Here is a 23,733-nt window from a genome sequence, read left to right on the forward strand (position 1 = left end):
AGCTCCTTCCTGTCTGTATGGTGGGCTGTCCCCACCTGTCAACATGGATTGTCCCAGTGTTACAAGCTGAGATATGAAAGTCAGGAGCTAAATGGCACCTTAATCCTAGGTTATGGGTGCAACTACAGAATGTCTAGGCGCTTTTTTTTTTAATAACAAGAATAAAAAGCTAAAAATGAATGACCAGCAGCTAAAATATTATGTTTATTTTCCACATGGTTTAGTCCTTCCCCTGCCCACCCCACTAATATTCTTAAGAGGGTCTCTTCCCCTTAAGAGGGTCTTCAGAGAATAGCTGGAAGTGGGGAGGCAGAAAAAGGTCCTCCTTTTCTTCCAGTCTGAAGTTTTAACCTGAAATCTTAGGCGCAGTACTGGACCCAGAGCTCAGAAACTGCTCACACTAATGAAATTCCCGGTCGCAAAATGCGCCTAGAACAGTGGGAGTTTCAAACACTGGATTGTCCAGCAACACACATAGGTGAAAACTGTAGTTGATTTCATAATTAAATGATGAAATCAGTGCTTATGTGTGTTGAATCCTACATTCCTAGAAGGTATTCAGGCACTCAATCCCTCATGTACAGACAGGACAGTGTAGAGGCATGTGTGCCTTTGCTCCCATCCAAGAACTAGGCTGGATTGGGGGAAATCTGGCCCAGAGGACAAAATTGCATTGAATTGTGAGATTGTGCAACATTTTTGTACGTGAACAGCACCCATCTAGACCCCCAGTTATTTCTGTTTTTTAGGGGCATTTCTTTCATCTTGTTATAATGACAGCAGATAGGAACGTCTAAAATCCACCCCTTTATTTTCTTGGATACCTCTGCCCTTCCATATGCTGGTAATGGATGTTCAGGACCCCTATCTGCAGGAGCAGACATAGAGTTCATTCCATGCAGAACCATCACACATTGCATGCATATTATCCATGGCTGCTTTTATTCCATATTGTATTCTTCATTCAAAAGCAAAGATAGCACTGTAAGGCAGATTCGAATCCTGCATAAGCCTCCACTCTCTGCTTTCCCCCTGAAGTTGTGTATTCTCAAAGCTGCTGCCTGACTGGAATTCATCTGCAACCAGGCATATGTGTGTTTTGCATCAGAAACAGAAGATAATGCATATTTGCACAACACATCCTTAGCAGAGCATAGTCAGGTTCTGCCAGTGGCAGTGGCGAGTAGCTGCCTTTTCCTGCTGAAAGACAGCTCTCCTAGCACCAGAATGTCCACTGCATTGCCATCTAGTTCATTCTTAGAAGTTAATTGTCAGAGGCCAACGCAGCCAGTATCACTACATACCACGAACGCATATAAGGAAAAAACAGAGCTTCTCTTTCGACATGGATAGAGGGCAGAAGGCATGAATGATTTGCATTAAAAACATCGTGAGATTATAGATCCAGTTTTAATACATGCAGCATGTATTTATAGGAAATTTGAACATAATACACATTGAGATGTTGAGCCTCCCATTACCATAGAAACACTGTTCGTATCCTTGAATACGTATTCAGTGTGTGCAAGGTTGAAACCACCATCTGCCACTGGAACTTTGGTTGCTTGAGCAGAAATTTTGCTGAGAAATAAAAATAACTGCAATAGCCTTATTTTCGAAGAGGGGTAAACATCTGCAGCTCCGCTTAGAGTCAGTAGGCACTAAACGTGGTCAGCTCCCGTGGAAATGACAGATTTTAAAGGTCAGCCTTTTAAGCACTGATAAACCCTTTGGGTTAAATCATTCCTGTGCACTGATTATCAAAAGTATAAAATTGTTGATAGTTTCAGAAAGTGCTTGGCTTCAGTTGCTTTTCATTAAGAGACTCATACATGTGACATTTTAAAATAGAATTTTCATTTCTGTTCAACTTCCAAGGGTTTTTTAAAATCAGTCCAAAATAACCTTAAAGATAAGATAATAAAATTGTTGTTGTTGTTTTTTTTAATTTGCAGAAATGACCCCCAGCAAGGACTGCTGGTCTATGGTTTCACTCTTAGCAAATATATCAAAATTAGTGGGATTCACCTTGATATAATTCCGCTAAGACTATTATTTTAAAAAAGCAATGTGTTGTTTTTTGCCTCGACTCCTTAGCAAGCATGGGTATATGCATTTTTCAAGACTATACTTCTCTACATTGTAAAATGATCGGGGTGTGTGTGTGTATTGTAATGCAATAAATGGAGAACAAAAGTAATTAACTCATTCCTTAATTATGCTGGAAAGAAATATGGCTGTAAAAGTATTATGCCTTAATTAGCCAACTATAATCAAATGCATTACTTATCCTGCAGAATGATTATGTTATTAAAATAAATTTGGGGCAAAGGTTGCCAGGCCTCATGGCAGGAATACTTCAGAATACTCAAGGAATACCCTCCAAGGGAGCCAGAAAAATGTTCTGTGGAATGATGATTGCAACTAATGAAGTGGCAAATGTTTTAGTACTGGGGAAAAATGAACTCACTTAAATTAATAGAAAAGTAAGCCTTCACACAGTACCTTTAATACATCGTTTTCAGTATGTGGAGCTTTCAATGCAATATGTCAAGGGGGGGGGGGACCAAAAATTCATCACGGCAGAGGAAACACCAGATATAAAATACATTAACACTACTAGCAAGACCTAAATGAATTTGCTGTGTCCCGAACAGTTAGAAAGGGAGAGGGGTGGCACTGTGGGTTAAACCACAGAGCCTAGGACTTGCCGATCAGAAGGTCGGCGGTTCGAATCACAGCGACGGGGTGAGCTCCCGTTGCTCAGTCCCTGCTCCTGCCAACCTAGCAGTTCGAAAGCACGTCAAAGTGCAAGTAGATAAATAAGTACTGCTCCAGCGGGAAGGTAAACGGCGTTTCCATGCCCTGCTCTGGTTCGCCAGAAGTGGCTTAGCCATGCTGGCCACATGACCCAGAAGCTATACGCCGGCTCCCTTGGCCAATAAAGCGAGATGAATGCTGCAACCCCAGAGTCAGTCACAACTGGACCTAATGGTCAGGGGTCCCTCTACCTTTAAACAGTTAGAAATAGAAACAATGCCCTTTTATACCCAACAGATATCAGAAAAACCTGCTACTTCTTCATATTTTATTTTATTTATGACATTTATATATTACCTTTATCTTCCAAGGAGCTCAAGGTAGGGGAGATGGTTCTCCTCCTCCCCATTTCATCTTCACAACAACCTTGTGAGGTAGGTTAGGCTAAAAGATGGTGACCCAGTGAGCTTATTGGCTGAGTGCATATTCAACCCCCAGTTTCCCTGGTCACAGTTCAACACTATCCACTATTTATTTTATATTTGTTTTCATAAAGCAGAGCCTCAACCAAGCATGCGATTATGACAGCGGTACTCTTAGATTTCAGAACATAAGCCTCTGGTTCCCTGCCTGACATTTTCATGTTTTTTTTTGTTTTTTTCATGAATTGGGCTGCCTGTTCAGAACCACAAGTCGAAAGCAAGTAGCAGCTACGCTTGGTTAGATAGCATTTCCCACAAATGCTTCAATGCTTTACAGTTACCAGACGATAGGTGGTATCAACGAAGGAAAACAGAAGGCACGTGCCCCCCCCCCCCCGGCAATAAAAGAGTGAGGTTTTTGCAAATATTCTATAAACTTATTCAAGGAAATTACAACGTAATACTGCCACCGAAACCAAAGACCCTATCGTTAGGGTTATGTGCAAAATGAGGGGGGAATGCTACTCAGTACTTTATGAATAACTTGCTACTTACAGTACAAATTTCAGTGAAAATGTTTCGGAAAAGAAAGAGAGTCACAGTGGATTATTGGTTAAGAACCTATTAAGATTATGCATTTTAAAAGTCTATGGGAAATGTTTTTGTATTTATTTATAATATTTATTATTGGATCGCTGGAGGTCACACACACTCACACAGATATATATCTATGTACACACACACACATATCTGGAACAACATAAAATCCACATGGAGCAGTGTCAAATATTGTACAGAAAAATGAAAGTGTATATGGATTTTTCCTTCCCATTTTGTTTTGGAATTTAGCCCCATTTCAGATGTTATTTGTGATAACATTTCTGTGTATTTAGTTTTATGGAAGTAAAATCATGAATAATGACCGTATTCAACACACTGTTATGAGGCTAAAGAAAAAAATAAGAGGGATGAAAGAAGAAAAAATCAATAAAATAAAGAATTACATACCACTATTTGTGTTTGCTGTAGTCCTTCTCCTTCTTCCATCCTACAAAACAAGATTCCATATAGCAAGCGTTATAGCTCTACTTACTAGGAAGTGAGCGGCAAAAAAGACTAGCTTATAGGAGGAACAAATATATTTGTAGCAATGCTTCATCCTTCCTTTCCACTCTTGATCACTGAAAAACAAAGCACCTGATTTCTGGTTGCAACCATTGCCAGTATATAATTCTAATTATATGTATAAATAATTATAATTATATGTTGAAAAGTCATGATTAAGAGGAAAAGAGCCAAGTAAGGAGAGGAAAGAGAAAGAACTACAGCAAATAATTATGACTTTTAGTATTGCATTGGAAGCTAGGAAGTTGCCCTATACCAAGTCAGATCATTGGTCTATGTACCTCAGTATGGCCTACACTGACTTTCAGGTGTCCTCCAGGCCCAGGCCAACCTAGAGATACCAGGGACTGAACCTGGGATCTGTCCTACATGCAGTGCAGATGCCCTACCACAGAGGCACCAGCTTCTGGAACCCAAGAACTTTCACCCCCCCCCCTGAATATTTCTGGAGTGATGGCCAGCTGCCCAATGTCCAAAAAGCACAGTAGAGGGGAAGGAGGGCTGCAGCAGCCTTCTGCCAATGGCAGTGCCAGAAGGTAGTGAAGGGGCCACCACTGGCAACACGTGATTGCTGTGTATGGCTCAGCCCCAGATGCGCATGATGCCAGGACAGCAACGTCATGTGCACGCCATTGCTCCCCACATCATGCTCACAAACTGGCACCTCTGCACTGAGCTAAGGCCCTTTCTCACTTGGGTCCATTTCTCACACACCACATGGTCCATGGTGGGACAAACAGAAACAAGAAGACTGGCTGTCTTAAAGAAATGTCAATATAAAGCTATGGCGCTGATATACCTGGTCAGGGTTAGGGAATCTCATAATAATAATAATAATAATAATAATAATAATAATAATAATAATTTATTTGTACCCCGCCCATCTGGCTGGGCTTCCCCAGCCACTCTGGGCGGCTTCCAAAAAAAATATATTAAAATACTCTAATGCATCAAACATTAAAAGCTTCCCTGAACAGGGCTGCCTTCAGATGTCTTCTAAAAGTCTGGTAGTTGTTGTTCTCTTTGACATCTGGTGGGAGGGTGTTCCACAGGGCGGGCGCCACTACCGAGAAGGCCCTCTGCCTGGTTCCCTGTAACTTGGCTTCTCGCAGTGAGGGAACCGCCAGAAGGCCCTCGGTGTTGGACCTCAGTGTCCGGGTAGAACGATGGGGGTAGAGATGCTCCTTCATATATACTGGACCAAGGCCATTTAGGGCTTTAAAGGTCAGCACCAACACTTTGAATTGTGCTTGGAAACGTACTGGGAGCCAATGTAGGTCTTTCAAGACCGGTGTTATGTGGTCTCTGCGGCCGCTCCCAGTCACCAGTCTAGCTGCCGCATTCTGGATTAGTTGTAGTTTCCCCACGTAGAGTGCATTGCAGTAGTCCAAGCGGGAGATAACCAGAGCATGCACCACTCTGGCGAGGCAGTCCACAGGCAGATAGGGTCTCAGCCTGCGTACCAGATGGAGCTGGTAAACAGCTGCCCTGGACACAGATTTGACCTGTGCCTCCATGGACAGCTGCGAGTCCAAAATGACTCCCAGGCTGCGCACCTCGTCCTTTAGGGGCACAGTTACCCCATTCAGGACCAGGGAATCCTCCACACCTGCCCGCCTCCTGTCCCCCCAAAACAGTACTTCTGTCTTGTCAGGATTCAACCTCAATCTGTTAGCCACCATCCAACCTCCAACTCTCAGGCTTGGGGGTCACTTATGGTCCTCCAGGCCTTTCTCTCTGGCCATTTTGACTCTACAGGCTACACTCCCTCCTTTGTCCCACACCCTCTCTCCTCAGGCCACAACCCTCAGCAGCTCTGCTTCACAACTTATCTGAGTGTTTTGGCCTGGCTGGAATTTGTCCTTGAACTCTAATAATGCCTTTTGCATGTCTCCATGGAGGAAAGGGAGGGATAGGTGAGCGAGTATGCATAGAAACCAGCCTACTGTACCAGGGAATATTTTCTTTTCTGCAAGCAGAGAGGCAGGAAGAAAACTTCAATGGGAGCTGTTTCGTTTCTTTTTTGCTTTGCACAGTGTAGGCCCAGTGGGCCCCATCCGGATAGGGACAAAAGTTGAAGACTCGCCCTAATCCCACATTAGGGACCCAATCCTGACAGGGAGGCACGTACTGGCAATTTGTGGGTGGGTGAGTGAAGTCCTGCATTTAGAGCAGGCTTCCTCAGCTTCGGCCCTCCAGATGTTTTGAGACTACAGTTCCCATCATCCCTGACCACTGGTCCTGCTAGCTAGGGATCATGGGAGTTGTAGGCCAAAAACATCCGGAGGGCTGAGGTTGAGGAACCCTGGTTTAGAGACACAGCTATGTAGCCAATATTAGCATGTAGAAAGGGCACTGAGGGGCTGTTGGCTCTTGTGGACTCCGTCTCTGAGGTCAGAGAATGAGGTTCACCACTAAAGGCCCCCTCATGGTGGTGACAAAAAGCTCCATCACCAACACTCTCCCACTGTTGAAAACGAATGGGAGGGAGAAAGCTTTACGTCTGCTGGAGAGGAAAGGGGCAACTGCCACTCTCTGTGTAGGACAGGGGTGCCGACTTGTCCCCCACATTGAGGGGGTGTGGTCATGTAATGCTGCCCAGTGGGGGCGGGACATGCAGAGGATGATCTCCACGCTTGCTTGTCCCAGCCCCGGCCCCCGTATGGCTCCTGGACTGCCAGGTAGAGGCCAGGGCGCGTGGAGGGCCCCCGGAGGGGGAGCTGAAGCCCCCTCTACTTGGCACGACCGGTGTAGGATGAGAGTCTAGTAGGAAGTAGCAGTTCCTCTGCCACACGTTCTTCCTCCCCCCCCCGCCTCCCTAGGACTGTTCTGACAATGACCTTATTAAGAGCTTAAAATGTTGTCTTCTTGAGTTTAATGTCTACCTCATAGATGAAGTCTTTAGAAGCCATCGTGGAGTTAAGTGCTGACAGTGTTGCCTGTGGGATCAAATGAAATCACTCTTACTTTTGGGGTGGTAGCTTCCCTCATGCACCAGCCTGGTAGATAGATAAGTGGGAAGGCAAAGGCTCAAATCGAAAGCGACAGAATTGGCAGCAGAGCAAAGAACCCTGACAGTGAGAAGAAATTGGTTCTTAGGAGCAATACCTTTTGTCTCCTCCTTTGCAATTAGGGTTAAAAGGCTTGCTGAACGGGATGCTGCTTTGTGACAAAGGGAAAGATACAGGATTTACAGCACAATCCTGTAAAGGTTTACTCAAAAGTGGGACTGAGCACAGTGGGGCTTCTTCCCTAGTAGGTGTGTTTAGGACGGCAGTCTTAGTAGAGTGAAGGGGTAGCATTGCTCCTTGCCCCCCTCATATGCTGCTGGGCTCTGCCTATTGACCAAGCTATGGTTTTCCCAGTAGTGACGTATGAAAGTAAGAGCTGGACCATAAAGAAGGCTGATCACCGAAGAACTGATGATTTTTAATTATGGTGTTGGAGGAGACTCTTGAGACTCCCATGTATTGCGAGAAGATCAAACCTCTCCATTCTTAAGGAAATCAGCCCTGAGTGCTCACTGGAAGGACAGATCCTAAAGCTGAGGCTCCAATACTTTGGGCACATCATGAGAAGAGAAGACTCCCTGGAAAAGACCCTGATGTTGGGAAAGATGGAGGGCACAAGGAGAAGGGGACGACAGAGGGCGAGAAGATTGGACAGTGTTCTCGAAGCTACCAGCATGAGTCTGACCAAACTGCGGGAGGCAGTAGAAGACAGGAGTGCCTAGTGTGCTCTGGTCCATGGGGTCACGAAGAGTCGGACACGACTAGACGACTAAACAACAACAGTTGAGTGTAATGGAAGTTGCAAGTTTAGCCATGTCCGGAGGACCACAAGTTCCTTACTCCTGGCCTGGCACTAATGAAATTAGGAAAATAAAAATAAAATAAAATAAATAAATAAATAAATAAATAAATAAATAACTATAATAAACCACAAACAGTTACAGCAGCCTTTCTCAACCTGTGGGTCCCCAGATGTTGAACTACAACTCCCATCACCCCTAGCTAGCAAGGCCAGAGCTCAGGGATGATGGGAGTTGTAGTCCAACAACATCTGGGGACCCACAGGTTGAGAACCGCTGAGTTACAGGGTCAAGGAAGCAGAATTTGGCCCAAACCACCGGTGGGGAGAAGCGAGTGTCATAGTTCTGAAACCACCTAAAATATTGCGTATGGAGCACTTCAGGCCGGCTGGAAACCAGAGAGATGCAAATCCTCTTGCTCTCACAATGAGAGCTTCCTCCTTTCTCAGAAATGATGAGCCTGTCCTGAGACTTCCTGAGCTGCTCAATTCTGGCCACTTCTTCCCTCCTTTCTTTCCACCCCTTCCCAGCATCAGCCATTACTGAGCATGCAAACCTTGGCCTCCTCTTCGCTTCCCAGAACTTCTCAGCACTAGTTCTGAGCTGCTGCTGCCCTCCACCTGTTCATCCCTTCCCAGTCCCCATTTCAGATGCCGTTCACACCTGGGCTTATGGTAAAGCGCTCATCAAGAACAAACCATCACTACAACTCATGGATAGTGAGGATAAAGAGCTTAAGCCCAAGTTCTTATGATATGATAAGTCAAACTTTGACTTAGTCCAGCACAGCATGGGAGTCAACAAGATGAAGGAGGAACTCCAAGCTCCTCTCTAGAAGCTCAAAAGTTTCCATGGTCCTGGACAGCCGTAATATGGCTTATTGTATCATGAGTACCAAACCATTGCCTCAGTTTAAGGAATCTGTCTTTTATTCGTTGCATTTTTGTGCTGATGTTATATTTGGTTTTTAAAAATTCTGCCCTACAACTTTGTAAATGATTGTATTAAACACTTTTTCCTTCTTTTGCTTACTTCCCCAGCTAGTTTGCTGTTTTCCCCTTTTCCCTCTAACCGTCCTTACTTTTGTCTTGCTTTATAATTGTGAGCCTAGGGACAAGGACTTTTGTTATTTTGTTTTGGTACAGGACCCACTACATATTGTTTTTTCTAAATGAAAGTTGATGAGGATGAGGAGGATTCAAAAAATGATTCTGTATTGTATTATCAGCCTTCTGAGCATCGCATTTCTCCACTCTTGTCTTCTCTTCAAATGCACTACAGTGGCCTGGATACAGGTGAATTCTGTAGCATCCCAAGTAATAAAGCATCAGCCGCAGACAAGTAGGAAGGCAAAGATAGTGTTGCCTCTATTGCCATTTCACAATTTCAGCTATTTCTATGTAGCTCTCCCAATATATAACGATGGAAACACATTGGACATTGCAGCACAGATAACAATGAATGAAAGGCTACTGTATTAGGATTTAAAAGTTTTTCAACACAATCTACTGAGAAGCAAGTTCAATTGACTTATGATTTACTCTCAGGTAAGTCCGTAGAGGATTGCTCCATTCCATTACGCTATCATGTCCTATATGCAATCCCAAATCAATTTATCTGGTATGCAACTATAAAAACTACTGGGTGGTGTAAGTTCTGGGTTTTCCCAAGCAATAAGGAGTGCACAGTCAACCAGAAATTCCCGGAATCTGTAGGTGTTAGATCCAGACTACACATCAACTGAAGCAGAGTCCATTACACAAGCACAAGTAATGCTAACAGAGACATTTTATTGATTAGCAAGAAAATGGAAAGTATTTCCCACACCTTGTTTGACACAGCAAAAGTGTACACTAACAAGGTTAAAGCAAAGTTGAAGAGGATGTGTTCCACAGCTGGAAGACCAGCTTCACGGCTTGGACAGTTCAAATATAGCAGGGCGCACCAGTCCTTTTTTATATCCGCAACATCACACCAAATATTATTATTCATTGATGCTAAACACGCTAACTTGATTGACCGAACAGTTTCTCCTCCCCTAATAAATTCAACACATTCCCGGCGATGACAGTTCTTTATCATGGACCTTTGCCCCAATTCTTAGCCAGACATTCGGAATTTTTGTCATATTAGCTGACCCAAAGTCCCTAGCAAAATCATTGGGGTTCTCTCTTTTTAACATAGGTGTGGCCTTTGGTCATCTCTGGTAACTTCAGTCACAGGGAATGTTTACTGCTCTCTGTCTTTTACTGTAAGATGTCAAGGCCTAACTCATGTCAAGAAGCCTTGACTTCTTGTCCCACTATTGGACAATGCTCAGCAACCAAACAATTATGGTAAACAGACCGAGGTACCAAAATTGAAGAGGCTGACTGGAACAACTTAATGGGCAAACAAACTTTTAAGATCAGTGTCAACCTGCATAAGAGAGAATTATTTTAAGTTAATTTATAGCTGGCATTTAACACCTTTAAGATTTAGCTACACGGGCAAAACATATTCACCAATGTGTTGGAGAGGATTAAGGCAGCTCGCATGCTATTCCATATGTGGTACTTGTGCAGCCATTCTGGGAAAGAGAATTTGTGGAAATAAGCAATATTACAATCAGCATGTACAATGTAGTCCAAGTCTGGGTTTATTAATATTACTGGAAGAAGATCCATTCAATTTAGTTTATAAGGAACCCATCACTTTTCTCCTGGTGGTGGCATGACTATTCATAGCGCAGAACTGCAAAGGACTTGACACCTACACATCACATCACAAATGGGCTACTGCCTTATCTGAAAAACTGAAAACTGAAACTGACTGAAAAACTGACAAAAAAGGTACGTGACTTGAACAACACATTTGATGTGGATGATTTTATCGAAATATGGTACCCCTTTATAAAATATTTGAATGAATATATTGACACCCACCAACTATACCCACCAGCTAACAGCAAAACTTGGCATATTGGTAGTTTGTTCTGAGTGGAACTGGGAGAACTTAAAGTTCTGTTCATAGTTTGTTGAAAAATCAATAAAAATATTACAAATAAAGAAGCCCGGAACTATATGATATATCTATCTACCAACATATACTGCATGGTATTTCAAAAGTCATTTTTTAATGCTATAACAGTATAATTTATACATAAGAATTACAGAAAAACGAGTAGTTGAACTATAGAAGCCACACTGAAAGCAACCTCTGTTGTGCTATAAATGAATCAAGCATGCCTCAATTAACCTTAATGTTAATACATGCTCACTTATATGTTAACGCCTTGTTTTGACTTTTATTGACAATAAAATCGCCACAAAATTTCAAGCAGCTTGCTGAGTAAATAGTGAGATGTTTAAATTTTTTTTACAGAACTCTCATTAACTCCTATTTGCACATTGTGCCATCTGTGTGTCTCAGAGGAGGAAGAGGAGAAAGCTACCATCTTTGCTTTGACTTAATTTTGCTTGGCACCTGAGAAACAGCCGATAGATGATGCCAAGCAGGATCCAAGGATAAGGTTATGCATTATGTCACAGGTGTTAAATATGATAAATCTGTTAACTACATTGAACTAACTGCAGGAGTGCTAGTGCAATGAGTAGTATATACTGGCATCCCATATGAGGTGTATGGGAGACAAGCTCATCCATGGCACCAAGATGGGCTTGCTAGTTATGCTACACTCATTGGCGTGCACCATGTTATGCATTTGCTGTTACCATATAAACATATATGCCCATTAACTTCATTAACTGCAATCAGTGCTTGAATTATATGGGGACAAGAGGGAGCCTGGACTCTTTAAATACTGTGGTTAGTCTTGGTGCAAAGAAAATAATGGGTATATAGAAAGGAGAATTCCCTGGAAGCCAAGATTCAATTTCTGGACAAGTATTCTTTGGAGAGAGAAGCCCAGCAGAGATTAAAAAATAAAACAAATTATGCAACAAAGTAAAGCATGGAAGTACATATAGGCTATTAGATCTCTACAATATGCCCACATGTGTTCTAAAACTTCCCTCTCCCCCCCAGCAAAGGAAAAGACCGCATGTTTAGTAAGTTAAAAACTGGTTTACTTACAAATGCTTCAAAGGTCAAGTTAATGAGTTATTCCATGCATCAGTCAGAAAAGTTGCACAGTCAATAAACTTAGTTGTTACAAAGTGGTGTTACAAAGTGGTGAAAGTTCCTATAGGAACTAAAGAGCGGCTTGTGAGAGCCATGTGGCTGGAAGGAGAAGCTCAGAGATACCCACACACCAAAGTTTACATGTAGACTTGAAGAACAAAGGCTTGATTACTTATTCCCTCCCAAGGTGAGCTAAGCCTGGCAGGACAGCTTGCTCTATGGTTTTAACCCCTTCATGCATTTAGTCCAGCATGTTGGTTATATGAGGCTGGTTTCCCATAGTAAGAAGGTTCCAGAAGAGCCAACTAATATAATGGTCATGTCATGTGCAAAAGAGGACATGGCTTCTGCAGCTTTAATAGTTGTGTAGAAGAGAAAATTCAGCAGGTGTAGCCTCATCCTTCTTTTCATTTGGCCATCATATTTCCCCTACAGTTCATGCACTGACTGTAATCCTGAGCTTAAAAGAAACCATTGACTTTTCATTGACGAGTTGTTACAGCCACAGTTGCTAACACCCACACATTTGCAACTCATGTTATAAGGAGCAACAATAGCATGAGGCATAAAATAAAGACACGCCAAATTGCTGAGGTTGCTATAGTAAACAGCAAGCTTACAATGAATATTCATGTGCACATTTATCACTGTTAATTCCCTCCTACCTCAAACTTCTAAAATCAGCACATTTTGATAAACTGTATTTGAGTACCGCAGTGTGCGCTCACCAAACATCTGCCAGAGGACCTGATAAAGAATACAGGATTTCACACCTTAAAGGAATAATATAGTCGGTTGCTAATAAATCAGGGATATATTATGGCTTCGCTTTCACCATGTAGTGTCCTTTGTCTCCTGCTTCACTGGCAATCAGACAGCCCTCTAAAATGGGCAACTTGAGTTGAGCCAAAAGACTGCTGACCCCACTAGGGAAATAACAGTGTGAAATAATACCACTTTGCAAGCTCCTTTTAATTCATTGTGGACAGTCTGTGCCAACTACACACCAGTTGGCACCTATACCTTTAATGTAGGTGTCAATAGCTTTATGATTCCACTCCCATGGCCTTGGCCTTGATCCCAAGGTCCAAAAGAGTTCCTTACACTCTGTGGAGTATAGAGAGAACATGGGCCTGCCATGGTTGCAGATTCACATGTGCTTGGACATCATATGATTACTCACACCTGGTTCTTTGCAGCAGACTCATATGATTACTCATGCCAGGTTATTTGCAACAAACTCTGTTTGAAAATACGGTAATCAGAACAATGAGAGATGATGTTTGAGTTCCTTGACTTGTGATGGCTCCTTCACGCATTTAAGCCACCATCTGCCAACCCGCACTTATTTTGCAAACAAGAAGCAAAGAAGAGCAGCAATCTTTTGCCTGGGCCACTTCCTAGATACAGTGGTACCTCGGGTTACATACGCTTCAGGTTATATACGCTTCAGGTTACATACGCTTCAGGTTACAGACTCCGCTAACCCCGAAATAGTACCTTGGGTTAAAAACTTTGCTTCAGGATGAGAACAGAAATCGTGCGGCAGCAGTGGGAGGCCCCATTAGCTAAGGTGGTGCTTCAGGTTAAGAACAGCTTCAGGTTAAGAACAGACCTCTGGAACAAATTAAGTACGTAACCAGAGATACCACTGTATTTGCTTATTTATTCTGTTTTTAAAACTGCATGTCATCCCATTGGGATTCCAAGGTAGTTTACAAAAAAGAAGATGATGACGACACATATAATATAGACAATAAATGAAAACTTTAAAAGCTGCACAACAAAACGTTACAATACAATCTCAGCAGCACACTAGTCCCTGGACTACTTCCAAAAAGTCCTGAAAAAGGGGGTGGGGGAGCTGTATTGTCAGTGCGTTTTTTAAAATATAAATTCCTAAGCAGAATTTCTTTGTTCTGCTACAAACATGGAACACACAAACTACCCACTGCTCCCGATCCCTCGCCTACAGCAGGGAAAATGTAATGTGAATTTTCTGGATATCGTTCATGGAAGCATGTGTGCTTATAACGACTCTCCATCCTTTGCATACTCTTCATGAGGCCTTATCTGATGAAGAAACTGTCGTCATCTTATTACAAACAGAGTGAGAAATGATATTCCCGGAGACATTTTGTGAGCTAAATTCATCTCATTAGTTGAGCAAAATTAAGAATTAAGCTGCAGGCTTTCTGGCATGTGGCCGGAAAGCCAATCAAAACAGGAGCTGAAAATCTTTGCCGTTTTCATCGCATTATAATTTTCTGTCTGGTAATGCAGGGCATTAACATTTTACAGTGCTTGGACAATTTAATATTCATGGCTGGGTACCATTTTCAATTAAATATGCTGTATTGTTTTGCCTTTTTACAGCTCTTTAATTTTTGCAAGCATTAGAACTTTTTGGGGAGTTGATAGAATTTACATTTCCTCTTTACAGCTATTTTAATTGCTACTGCTATTTCTCTCTCTCTCCCTCCCTCCCTCCCTCCTCTCTCCCAGGTTCTTTGAAACAATATAAAATAAAACTTATAAAAACAGTTAAATGCAAATATTAAAAAAAATGCAAGATTATGAAAATCAACAGTATCTAAAAAATAATAATACATGGAACTTCCGTATGTCTGAATAGGCTTGTTTAACCTGAAACATTTTAAGCTATTTTAAATGCTACTGCTATTTCTCTCTCGCTCTCTCCCCTCCCCCCAGGTTCTTTGAAACAATATAAAATAAAACTTATAAAAACAGTTAAATGCAAATATTAAAAAAAATTACAAGATTATGAAAATCAACAGTATCTAAAAATAATAATACATGGAACTTCTGTTTGTCTGGATAGGTTTGTTTAACCAGAAACATTTTAAGCAGGTGCCAAAAACGGTGCAGCAAAGGCACCTGCCATTAAGAGAGAGTTCCAAAGGGGAGCTGCTGCCACACTAAAAGATGGATTCCTTACAAGTGTGCAACAAGTATTATGTGGTACCTTGAACAGTGGCAGTTCTGCAGGATGAAGTTGTTGAGTGAACATCCATGGAGCAAGGTAAGGCAATATACAATGCACGCAGTATTAATGCAGGTTATGTACCAATGTCCTATACATTCTCAAAGTATGTGCTACAGTAAACAGTAGCAAACACAGGCTGATTTCCATATCACAGCAAACTGCAGATTTCTTGTGCTCTGACCACAGTAGCAAGATATGCCAGGATGAGTGAGTTGGGATCCAATGTATCTATAGCCAAGCCAGGCTATTCTGCCTTAACTCCCTCACCCTCAGCTGGGTGAGCTGAGTCTGGCAGATGTTAGGTTCATGTAAGCCCTGAAAAGGGGCTGTTCTGAGGTGTGTGGCATGGTGGGGCCAGAGATGGGTGATTTATGCTAGATCCTAAATCTGTTCAACTTGGTCATGTGACCTGGCAACCCTGAATAAATTAAGCCAGCAAAAAAGGGGTAGTGTAACTCATTTTAAAGACTTGTTCCTCATTTGTCAGACATAGGCCTGCTTAGCCCATAGTAGCTCCACTGCAGTCCATGTCGGCAGTGCCATTTTTGCAGTTATTCGATAAAAATAGGTCCAAAAAGGCAAATTTATTAGCTCAACAAGTTTGCCAAAAAAAAAAAAAAAAGCCCAACAACCTTTCTGTCTGGATTTTCACTGTTTGAAATATGGCAACCCTACTAAACTCACAATTCCCGGGAAGTATACAAAGACAGAGCCATTTTAGTGTTGCTGATACAAAGCTCTAAAATGTTGGGTGTACAAGTCAGAATTAACAACTATTAAACCCAATTTCCATAAAAGCAGTATAGCTTTGAAACCAGTTTCATACACGTTTTTGATCCTTTGAGGGTAGACAGTATTACTGCCTTCCCAAGTATGGTAAACCAAAGGAAGGAATGGAAGCAAAAATAATGATGACAACAAAACAAAACAAAACAAAACAAAACAAAACAAAACAAAACAAAACAAAACAAAACAACAACAACAACAACAACAACAATGTAAGGGAAGATGGAAATGTGGGAGAGCCCAAAAGCTGAAAGGGATAAAAGAAAGTTATCTGGTCCCAACATATTGGAGCTCTTTTGCTCCTCAAGGCATTTCTATGAATCCCCTGTAACCATGGCAACCCAACTTTAACACAGGCTTCTGTCACTTAAAATGCATGCAGAAGAGACAGATCCACAGCACTAAGATGGATGTGACTAGTTTCTGCCAGGCCATTGAGATGTCTCTGTGTGCCGTGGTGGTGGCGATATCTCCCTTAAATGCAAAAATCAACTAAATTCCACCAAACCGCTTTAATCAGGAATATGAACTGCATGTACCTACCTCTATACAATTCCTCCTAAAACCTGCTTTGATGCAGCAAAGACTCCACGCCACTGCCAGGCATGCATAAATCTTTTACCATCTCGCTCTGCACTGTCTCAGTGAATGTTCCCACACCAGCGCCAGCAGTCCCCAGGGAGGTGTGACATTGGTGTGGTACATTGCACATAATGGGGCAGAGTGTTCTGACCTGAATAGATCAGGTAGCTGTGAGGTCAAGGCAGGAAGACAGGTGGCTGCTGTAGCAGCAGCACCACAGATAGCTCAGAGCAAGCAGCTTGCTCTGACGGGTGAAAGGTGAAGGGTGAATGGAAGCCTTGAGTCTCTTCAGATCACTCCGGTTCCACCACCTTGGACCCAAGACTGTAGGTCTTTCAGGCCCAACCTAAGACGATTGCTTCTTCACATTTCTGTAGCCTCCTGATACAATGTGTTACCTGACCCACTGCGCAGGTATAATACTGCAGGAGACACTAGATTCCTCTGTCAAGTCAGGTTTCAGAGCAGCAACTGTGAAGGTCCAAGTCTAGACTCTGTAGGCTCTGGACAACTGGTCTCAAGAGCCTGGTTGAAAGCAGTAGCTCCTTCTCCAACTCAAGGCCAGGGCCATGATGAAGAGCAATGTAGCAAAGAATTAATATGTTATCTAACTTGGCAACGCCATAGAGACCTGCTGTATAAAACCTGCTTCTCATGGAAAGCACATCACTGAGGGGATCTATAAATTGGATCTATTCCCCTAAGATTAGATGCACTTTCAAGGTTTACTTGATTTTGAGCTAATTCAGACATGGTCTTTATGAGGAAATATTATATTAGTATGCTACTCAGTGGCGCAGTTAGGTAATTTTAGACTTGTTTTATGCCTCTTGAAATAGCAGTGTGCAATCACTTTAAAATATGGTACACCGACCCTACTGAGCTCTCATAGAATCATGGGATTGTAGAGTTGGATGACCCTGAGTCATCTAGTCCAATGCCCAACTAGTACATGACAGACAACCATCTAACCTCTGCTTAAAAACCTGCAAGGAAGGGTGAGCCTACCGCCTCTCCTGCTCATTCTGCTGAATGGACCCCCCCTCAAATCCTGCACCGATGGCACCATGGACATTCCTGCAAGGGTGAGGCATCTGAGACATGCAGAGAGAAGGTGAAGAGGTTGAGTTAGGGCACCAAAGGTTCTCGGGATTCTGCACACCCCCACACTGACAATGAGTTTGTGTAAAATAAAATGGTCATGCATATTTGCTGGGCAAAATATGGCATTTCTCTGGGAAAATATGGGATTACTTTGGGATTTCAAAGTAAGACTAGGACAATTTCACACCACGGTTCCATGAATCGCTAATGCACAAAAGCACACTCACGGCCGATGGTACTGACAGTAATAAGGAGGAAGCAAATTTGGTGTGCGGAGATCACTACATGCCATGTTTACCCTGCCATGGGTGGAAGCACATGACAGAAATGATTCTCATCCGTTATGTCCTCCAATTATCTTGGCTCTCAAAATGAAGAGGAAATTGAGGCAAGTGACAGTCAAGGATACCAAACCCTAATTTAGACAACCTCTCAGTGCTGTCAAAAGCAATTTGTGACTCCAAGCAGACAAGAGGGAAGGATAAAACAAAAAGGAAGACTAGGACAGACAGACAAAGAGTCCCAAGATAAACCACTAGGTGAGACAAAAAGTTCAAGGCAAGTATAATATGCCAGATTGGGTCCTGGGTGTTGAAAGGCTGAAATATATTGATTTGCATGATATGTTCACATGAAAGAAAAGCAAGACCCTTCAGTCTCTCAAGCAGCTAGTGACTCTCTTCCTACTCAATCTACTGCTTCCCCTCTTAAATCTGTAACAATAGAACCACCCAGATAAGTTCATGCAAACAGTCTGGGGGTTTGTGAACAAGATGTGTTGATGGTTGGATTTCTTTGTGCAGCTGAAGGGTACAATGACCATTTGTACCTTAAAAAAATATTAAAGTGACATTTAGTATAAATATGCAAAATTACCAGGGAATGCAATAATACATTAGTGTGCGCCCTTCCAAACTGCTCTAATAAAACTCAATTTAAAAAACAAGAATTATGATGATCACTGTGTATTATTCCTCCTCTCTCCACTTTAATAAAATAGTATCTGTCAAAAAACTATTTGAGGAGGAACAAGCAGTTGAGTATAAATAGCAAAGCAAAGATGCTTTTGTGAAAATTAACACAGGTGCAAGCACCCCTACTGAGAAATGTTGCAACACACACACAGCACCATAAAATAGAAAGCATGAGGCATTGCACACTGTTAAGCTATCCTTCCTTGTGCTCAGCCAAGCAAGATATTGTACAGAGAAGCCTGAGGCTGGTCAATTATCCATTCACAGGAATTGCAACACTGTTCTTGGTGCAACGTCTGTCTCATGTTTAGAGTAATTATTGTTTCCTCCGGAGAGCAATGATCCCCAAATGTATCACACAGTATCATTTGGCAAGTCCTTCCTGAGACATACAGCATGTAGAAAGGCTAAGGGGAGGCAGGGGAGAAACCATATATTCTTAGTTGTAGGCAAGAACTCCGTGGCATAGCTTGGCATGCTTTCTTCAATTCCATTACCGTCTTTCTACTTCAGATCCCGTTTCTCTGGCATGAGAAATTGATGATTAATCACCTTCTTTCAGGAACATTGGAGTCCTTGGACACCACAGATCAGAACAGTAATTATTTCCACCAGTGGTGGGGTGGTAAATTTGGAAGTGCGGGAACTCATGACGGCCCCTATGACCTTTGTCCCAAGGAGAGTCCAAAAATGAAGGCAGTTGCATTAATACATGGTGTTTGTATGTGTATCTGTATATGTTTGTGTATACAGTGGTAATTCAGGTTACATATGCTTCAGGTTACATACACTTCAGGTTACAGACTCCACTAACCCAGAAATAGTGCTTCAGGTTAAGAACTTTGCTTCAGGATGAGAACAGAAATCGTGCTCCGGCGGCGTGGTGGCAACAACAGGAGGCCCCATTAGCTAAAGTGGTGCTTCAGGTTAAGAACAGTTTCAGGTTAAGAACGGACCTCCAGAACGAATTAAGTACTTAACCCGAGGTACCACTGTATGTATATACAGAGCAATAATAATGTACTGTATAGCACATGGATGAGGAACCTCCTCTTCTATTTGGTCCTTGAGACTTGTCCCAGGCTGCACACACTAGGCTGCACCTCTAACCAGTCCTGCTTTGCATCCTCAAGTGTTTTTGCCAGGCTAGACTGAGTCTTTAAGCTGACAATGCTTCTTACTTGCTTGGATGGACAGATAGAGGAGTCTGCGAATGAGTGGAGAAACCAGCATAATGTTCAAAATTTACATTCCCTGGCTCCGTACCCCCATTTACATGTGGCACCTAGAAGGTTGCCCAGACAGGAATGTGGCCATTGGGCTGAACCTGGCATAACATAATGCCCAATTTATTAGGATACGCTTAGGAGTAAATGTCCAAGAGCTCAGTCCCGTTTACTCCACACTCTATAGGTTAAAACCTGCAGAACATACTGAGCTTTAAGAAAAGGCACTTAGCCAGATGAAACACAGCCTTTAGATTTCACCAAGATATGCAAAAGGCTCCATCTTTGAATTCTTGCAATGATGTCATTGCTCCTGCTGTGTTGGGGGGGGGGGGATTCCTAGACCTGTGCTCTCTTGCACATCTCTTCCATTGTTCTTCGGGAGGAAAAAATATATATCTTAATTTTATACTGAAAATAGATGCTAATTTTCTGTATAATTGGCGTTTATGGCATTAGCAACACTGAGCTAGAAAAAGCCTCCTCTCATTCAAATAACGAATGAATGAAAATGTCAGCAATAGATTTCACAATATAGAAAAAGCCCTGTTATGTATTGCATTGTAAGTTTGTATTCATATCAATAAGCAAGTATTATATCCCCCCCCATCTCAGTATTTTTATTTTGGTTTTTCATTGTTCTTAACCAATATCCCCTCACCAAACAGTTGATAGCTTGTATTCAACTACTTGTATACCCACTTACTGAATTTCTGCCATTGCTTGGGGGTACACAAATCTCTTCCACAAGCAGATCTCTAGATGTGATTATTCTAATGGGGCAAAATGTGCAACATCAAGCAGGCATCTGAAATAGGCACAGAGTAGGTGGTGGCTTCTAAAGATAGGAACCGTGAAGCATACATTTGCAGAATAAGCAGTTCATTCACTGCATTTCTCATTCAAATATTTAGACAAATACACGGCTTGCCACAATTTGTCTGATTAAGCTGTTGAGGAATAGACATGTATAAGAAATGAGATGTTGGTGTTTCTACCTTGGGTGCCCATCTTCTGTGCACTACAGGAGTGAGCTTTGCTTGCCCTCCCTTAAATGTGTACTGGGCATAAATACCCCCCCCCCAACTCACATGAGGAGGAGGAGGAGGAGGAGAAGAAGAAGGAGGAGGAGGAGGAGGCTTGGGTGAGCATGATCCACTACCCAGTACAGCAAAATTGCAGGTTTAGGCCCCAGATCACACTGAAGGTGGATGTAAGTCAAGTCAGGGAGGGAACACACCCCACTCTAAAGAGGGCAGAAATGTGGGGCAGAACATAGCCCTGGGAAACTCAGCCCCGCTACTGAGATGTGGGGTGGCACCAATGACTACGTACAGAACCTTTTTTTAATAAACGCCAGGTTGTTTCACAGAATGATGACACAAAAATTAAGAACTATGACAAGCATGTCTGCCCCCACTGGCAAAGCACCAACAATCTACTAGCTGAATCTGATGGCGCTCTGTTGCTTGCTTTGCTGGTATTTAAGTGTGGTTACATAGCTATGCGATATTTGGATGAGAGAGTGTGCTAGGATGTTTTCTCTGCTCTGAAAGTGTAGCTGACCCAAGACATATGGGTGCCCGAGGCAGAAAATCCAAATGTAGAATGCCAAACAGCCATAAAAATAATCACAATAATAGAAATAATAATGTATTTGCTACCTTTTCTAGTACTCAAATTCTGCTTTCTGATACTTTGCAGCATGCTTACAAATAAATGGCATTGTTTAAAGGCACCATCAAACTTATTCTTTTTTGAAAAAGAATTTTAAACAATATCTGGTATCATGTTAAAAACAAACAAACATGTATGAACAATGTAAGGGTAGGCTCCTGTGGGGTTAATCACGTTTAACCATAATAAAAATGTTTTTTCCCTTTCCCTTCCTTGCACACTAGGCAGGGATAAGTTTCAGAGTTACTGGAGAGCTAGTCTACCAACAATTTTGCACTAACAACTATGAAATGAAAATGATCATGTTCTGGCAAGCTACCAAATGGCACCCTATATATTGTTTGATGGGTTTACTTTGTCACCATTATCTATTGCTCACACACTGTAATAGCCTTGCCCAAACAATATTTTGCTTGATGTAAGCAAACTAAAAACACCTGCCATAGCCGGCCAAATGAAAAGCATGGGGAATCGATAAAAATGGAATCTCGCTTCTGGAACAGCGTTTTAAACAGCAGCAGAAGCAACACATAGGCTGCAATCCTAGACAAATTTGCAAGGATGTAAGTCCCACTGAGACTTATTTCTGCTTAAACATGCTTAGAATTTCATGCTGTGGATCACATTCCCCATCATCTCTAACCATTCACCAATTCTGTCTTGGGCTGATGGAAGCTGGAGGCCAACAATGCCTGGAGAGTCACAGGTTCTCCGTGTAACTGCAACTACCTCCCACAGCTGCTTTAGCTGTTCCTTTTATTAATTCAAATATTGATACATTGGGAAACAGCTTTTCCGTATCAGTGTTTAGCAAACGCTGTGTTTGGTTTTAAAAATGTGAGTGAGGTGGCTAATTACAGCTATTCTTATGCCACCTTTCAGGGCAAACCAAGAAGCAGATGGTGCGGTGCGGCTGACCTCTTCTTGCCAGCCCACTGCTACACACTGGGATGGAGAAGGCAGAGGGGAGGGACAAGGTGGTGGTGAGGTCAGCATGGTGCAAACACACCAGTAGAGTAAATCCAGTGCTCTTGTTGGCATGTGTCCCAGCCCCATCTGAGTCCCGTTGCTGAGCAAGCAGGGGCTAAAGGTAAAGGGACCCCTGACCATTAGGTCCAGTTGTGACAGACTCTGTGTTGCGGTGCTCATCTCGCTTTATTGGCCGAGGGAGCCGGCATACAGCTTCCAGGTCATGTGGCCAGCATGACTAAGCCGCTTCTGGCAAACCAGAGCAGTGCATGGAAATGCAGGGCTAGGAGTCTCCAATAAACACTTGCCTGAAAGCAGAATCCACGTATGAAGTCTGACAGTCCAGAGGTCAAGGGATGCAGATGATCACAGAGCCAAGGGTCAAGATGGAGAACAGGAAGCAGCAAGGCAGGGCTGGGAACCACAAGTGTTTGTTTCCAGCATCCGTCTACTGCTGAGAGCTCTGTTTAAGAAGGCCAGGGCCAGCTGGTTCTCATCAGTACCAGCTGGCTCTCATCAGTGCATTCTCCTCAGACAGCTGATCAGCTGCAGGTGGAGTCACTCTGCCTTTTCCCTTTTCAGGCTGCTATTCAGCAGGCAAAGCTGACTCCTGACCCATGACAGCATGTCTGCACTGCACTGGCCTTGCCGCTGCCTTTACTCCTCTCAACCATGGTATGCAGCAGAGATTTGGCAAGAGGGAAGTCAGGTGAACGACACAGCCCCATTGTGCGATCTGCTACTGGGCAAATCCCTCCTAAGGCACTTTTCATACATGTGTAAAGCCAAAACATCTCATTCCAATAAAATTAAAACACCGTGAAACACTTCACAGCCCAGTACACTCATAGGAAACTAATCCAAGCAATTAAGAAGAAAACAATTTTAAGCCAGCAGCAATACAAACCATTAAACAATCAAAAACTCATTAAATACACAAATTTAAAATGCAATAATAATTATACAATGCAATTTACTGAAACAATTTCCAGATATGTGTGCGTGCGTACAGATATTATACCACAATTCATATTCATGTATGCATTATCACCTCAAATTAAGCATATTCAAGGTTGCCTGTACACTTAGTCCAGCGATGGAGGTGGGGGGAAATATCTAAATCTAATAATGTGCTATTTGTGTTTACTCTGAAGTTGATCTTTATTTT

General features: G+C 42.5%; 1 protein-coding gene across 3 annotated transcripts in view; it reads right to left on the minus strand.

The window, feature by feature from the left end:
• FGF14 (fibroblast growth factor 14) overlaps window positions 1-23,733 on the minus strand; it is a 293,565-nt gene that overhangs the window by 126,269 nt on the left and 143,563 nt on the right. For 2 of the 3 annotated variants that reach the window (XM_083611072.1, XM_083611071.1), the window contains exon 2: window positions 4,191-4,230. The exons of the other annotated variant lie outside the window; for it this stretch is intronic. Coding sequence is in view for 1 of the 2 variants with exons in the window: in XM_083611071.1 (XP_083467197.1) it covers window positions 4,191-4,230 (40 nt within the window). In the remaining variant the exon portion in view is untranslated. The remainder of the gene's footprint in view (window positions 1-4,190; window positions 4,231-23,733) is intronic. 3 annotated transcript variants of the gene reach the window in all.

This window comes from Podarcis filfolensis (genome assembly GCF_964270895.1).
Source record: "Podarcis filfolensis genome assembly, chromosome: 4".
Classification (NCBI taxonomy): domain Eukaryota; kingdom Metazoa; phylum Chordata; class Lepidosauria; order Squamata; family Lacertidae; genus Podarcis; species Podarcis filfolensis.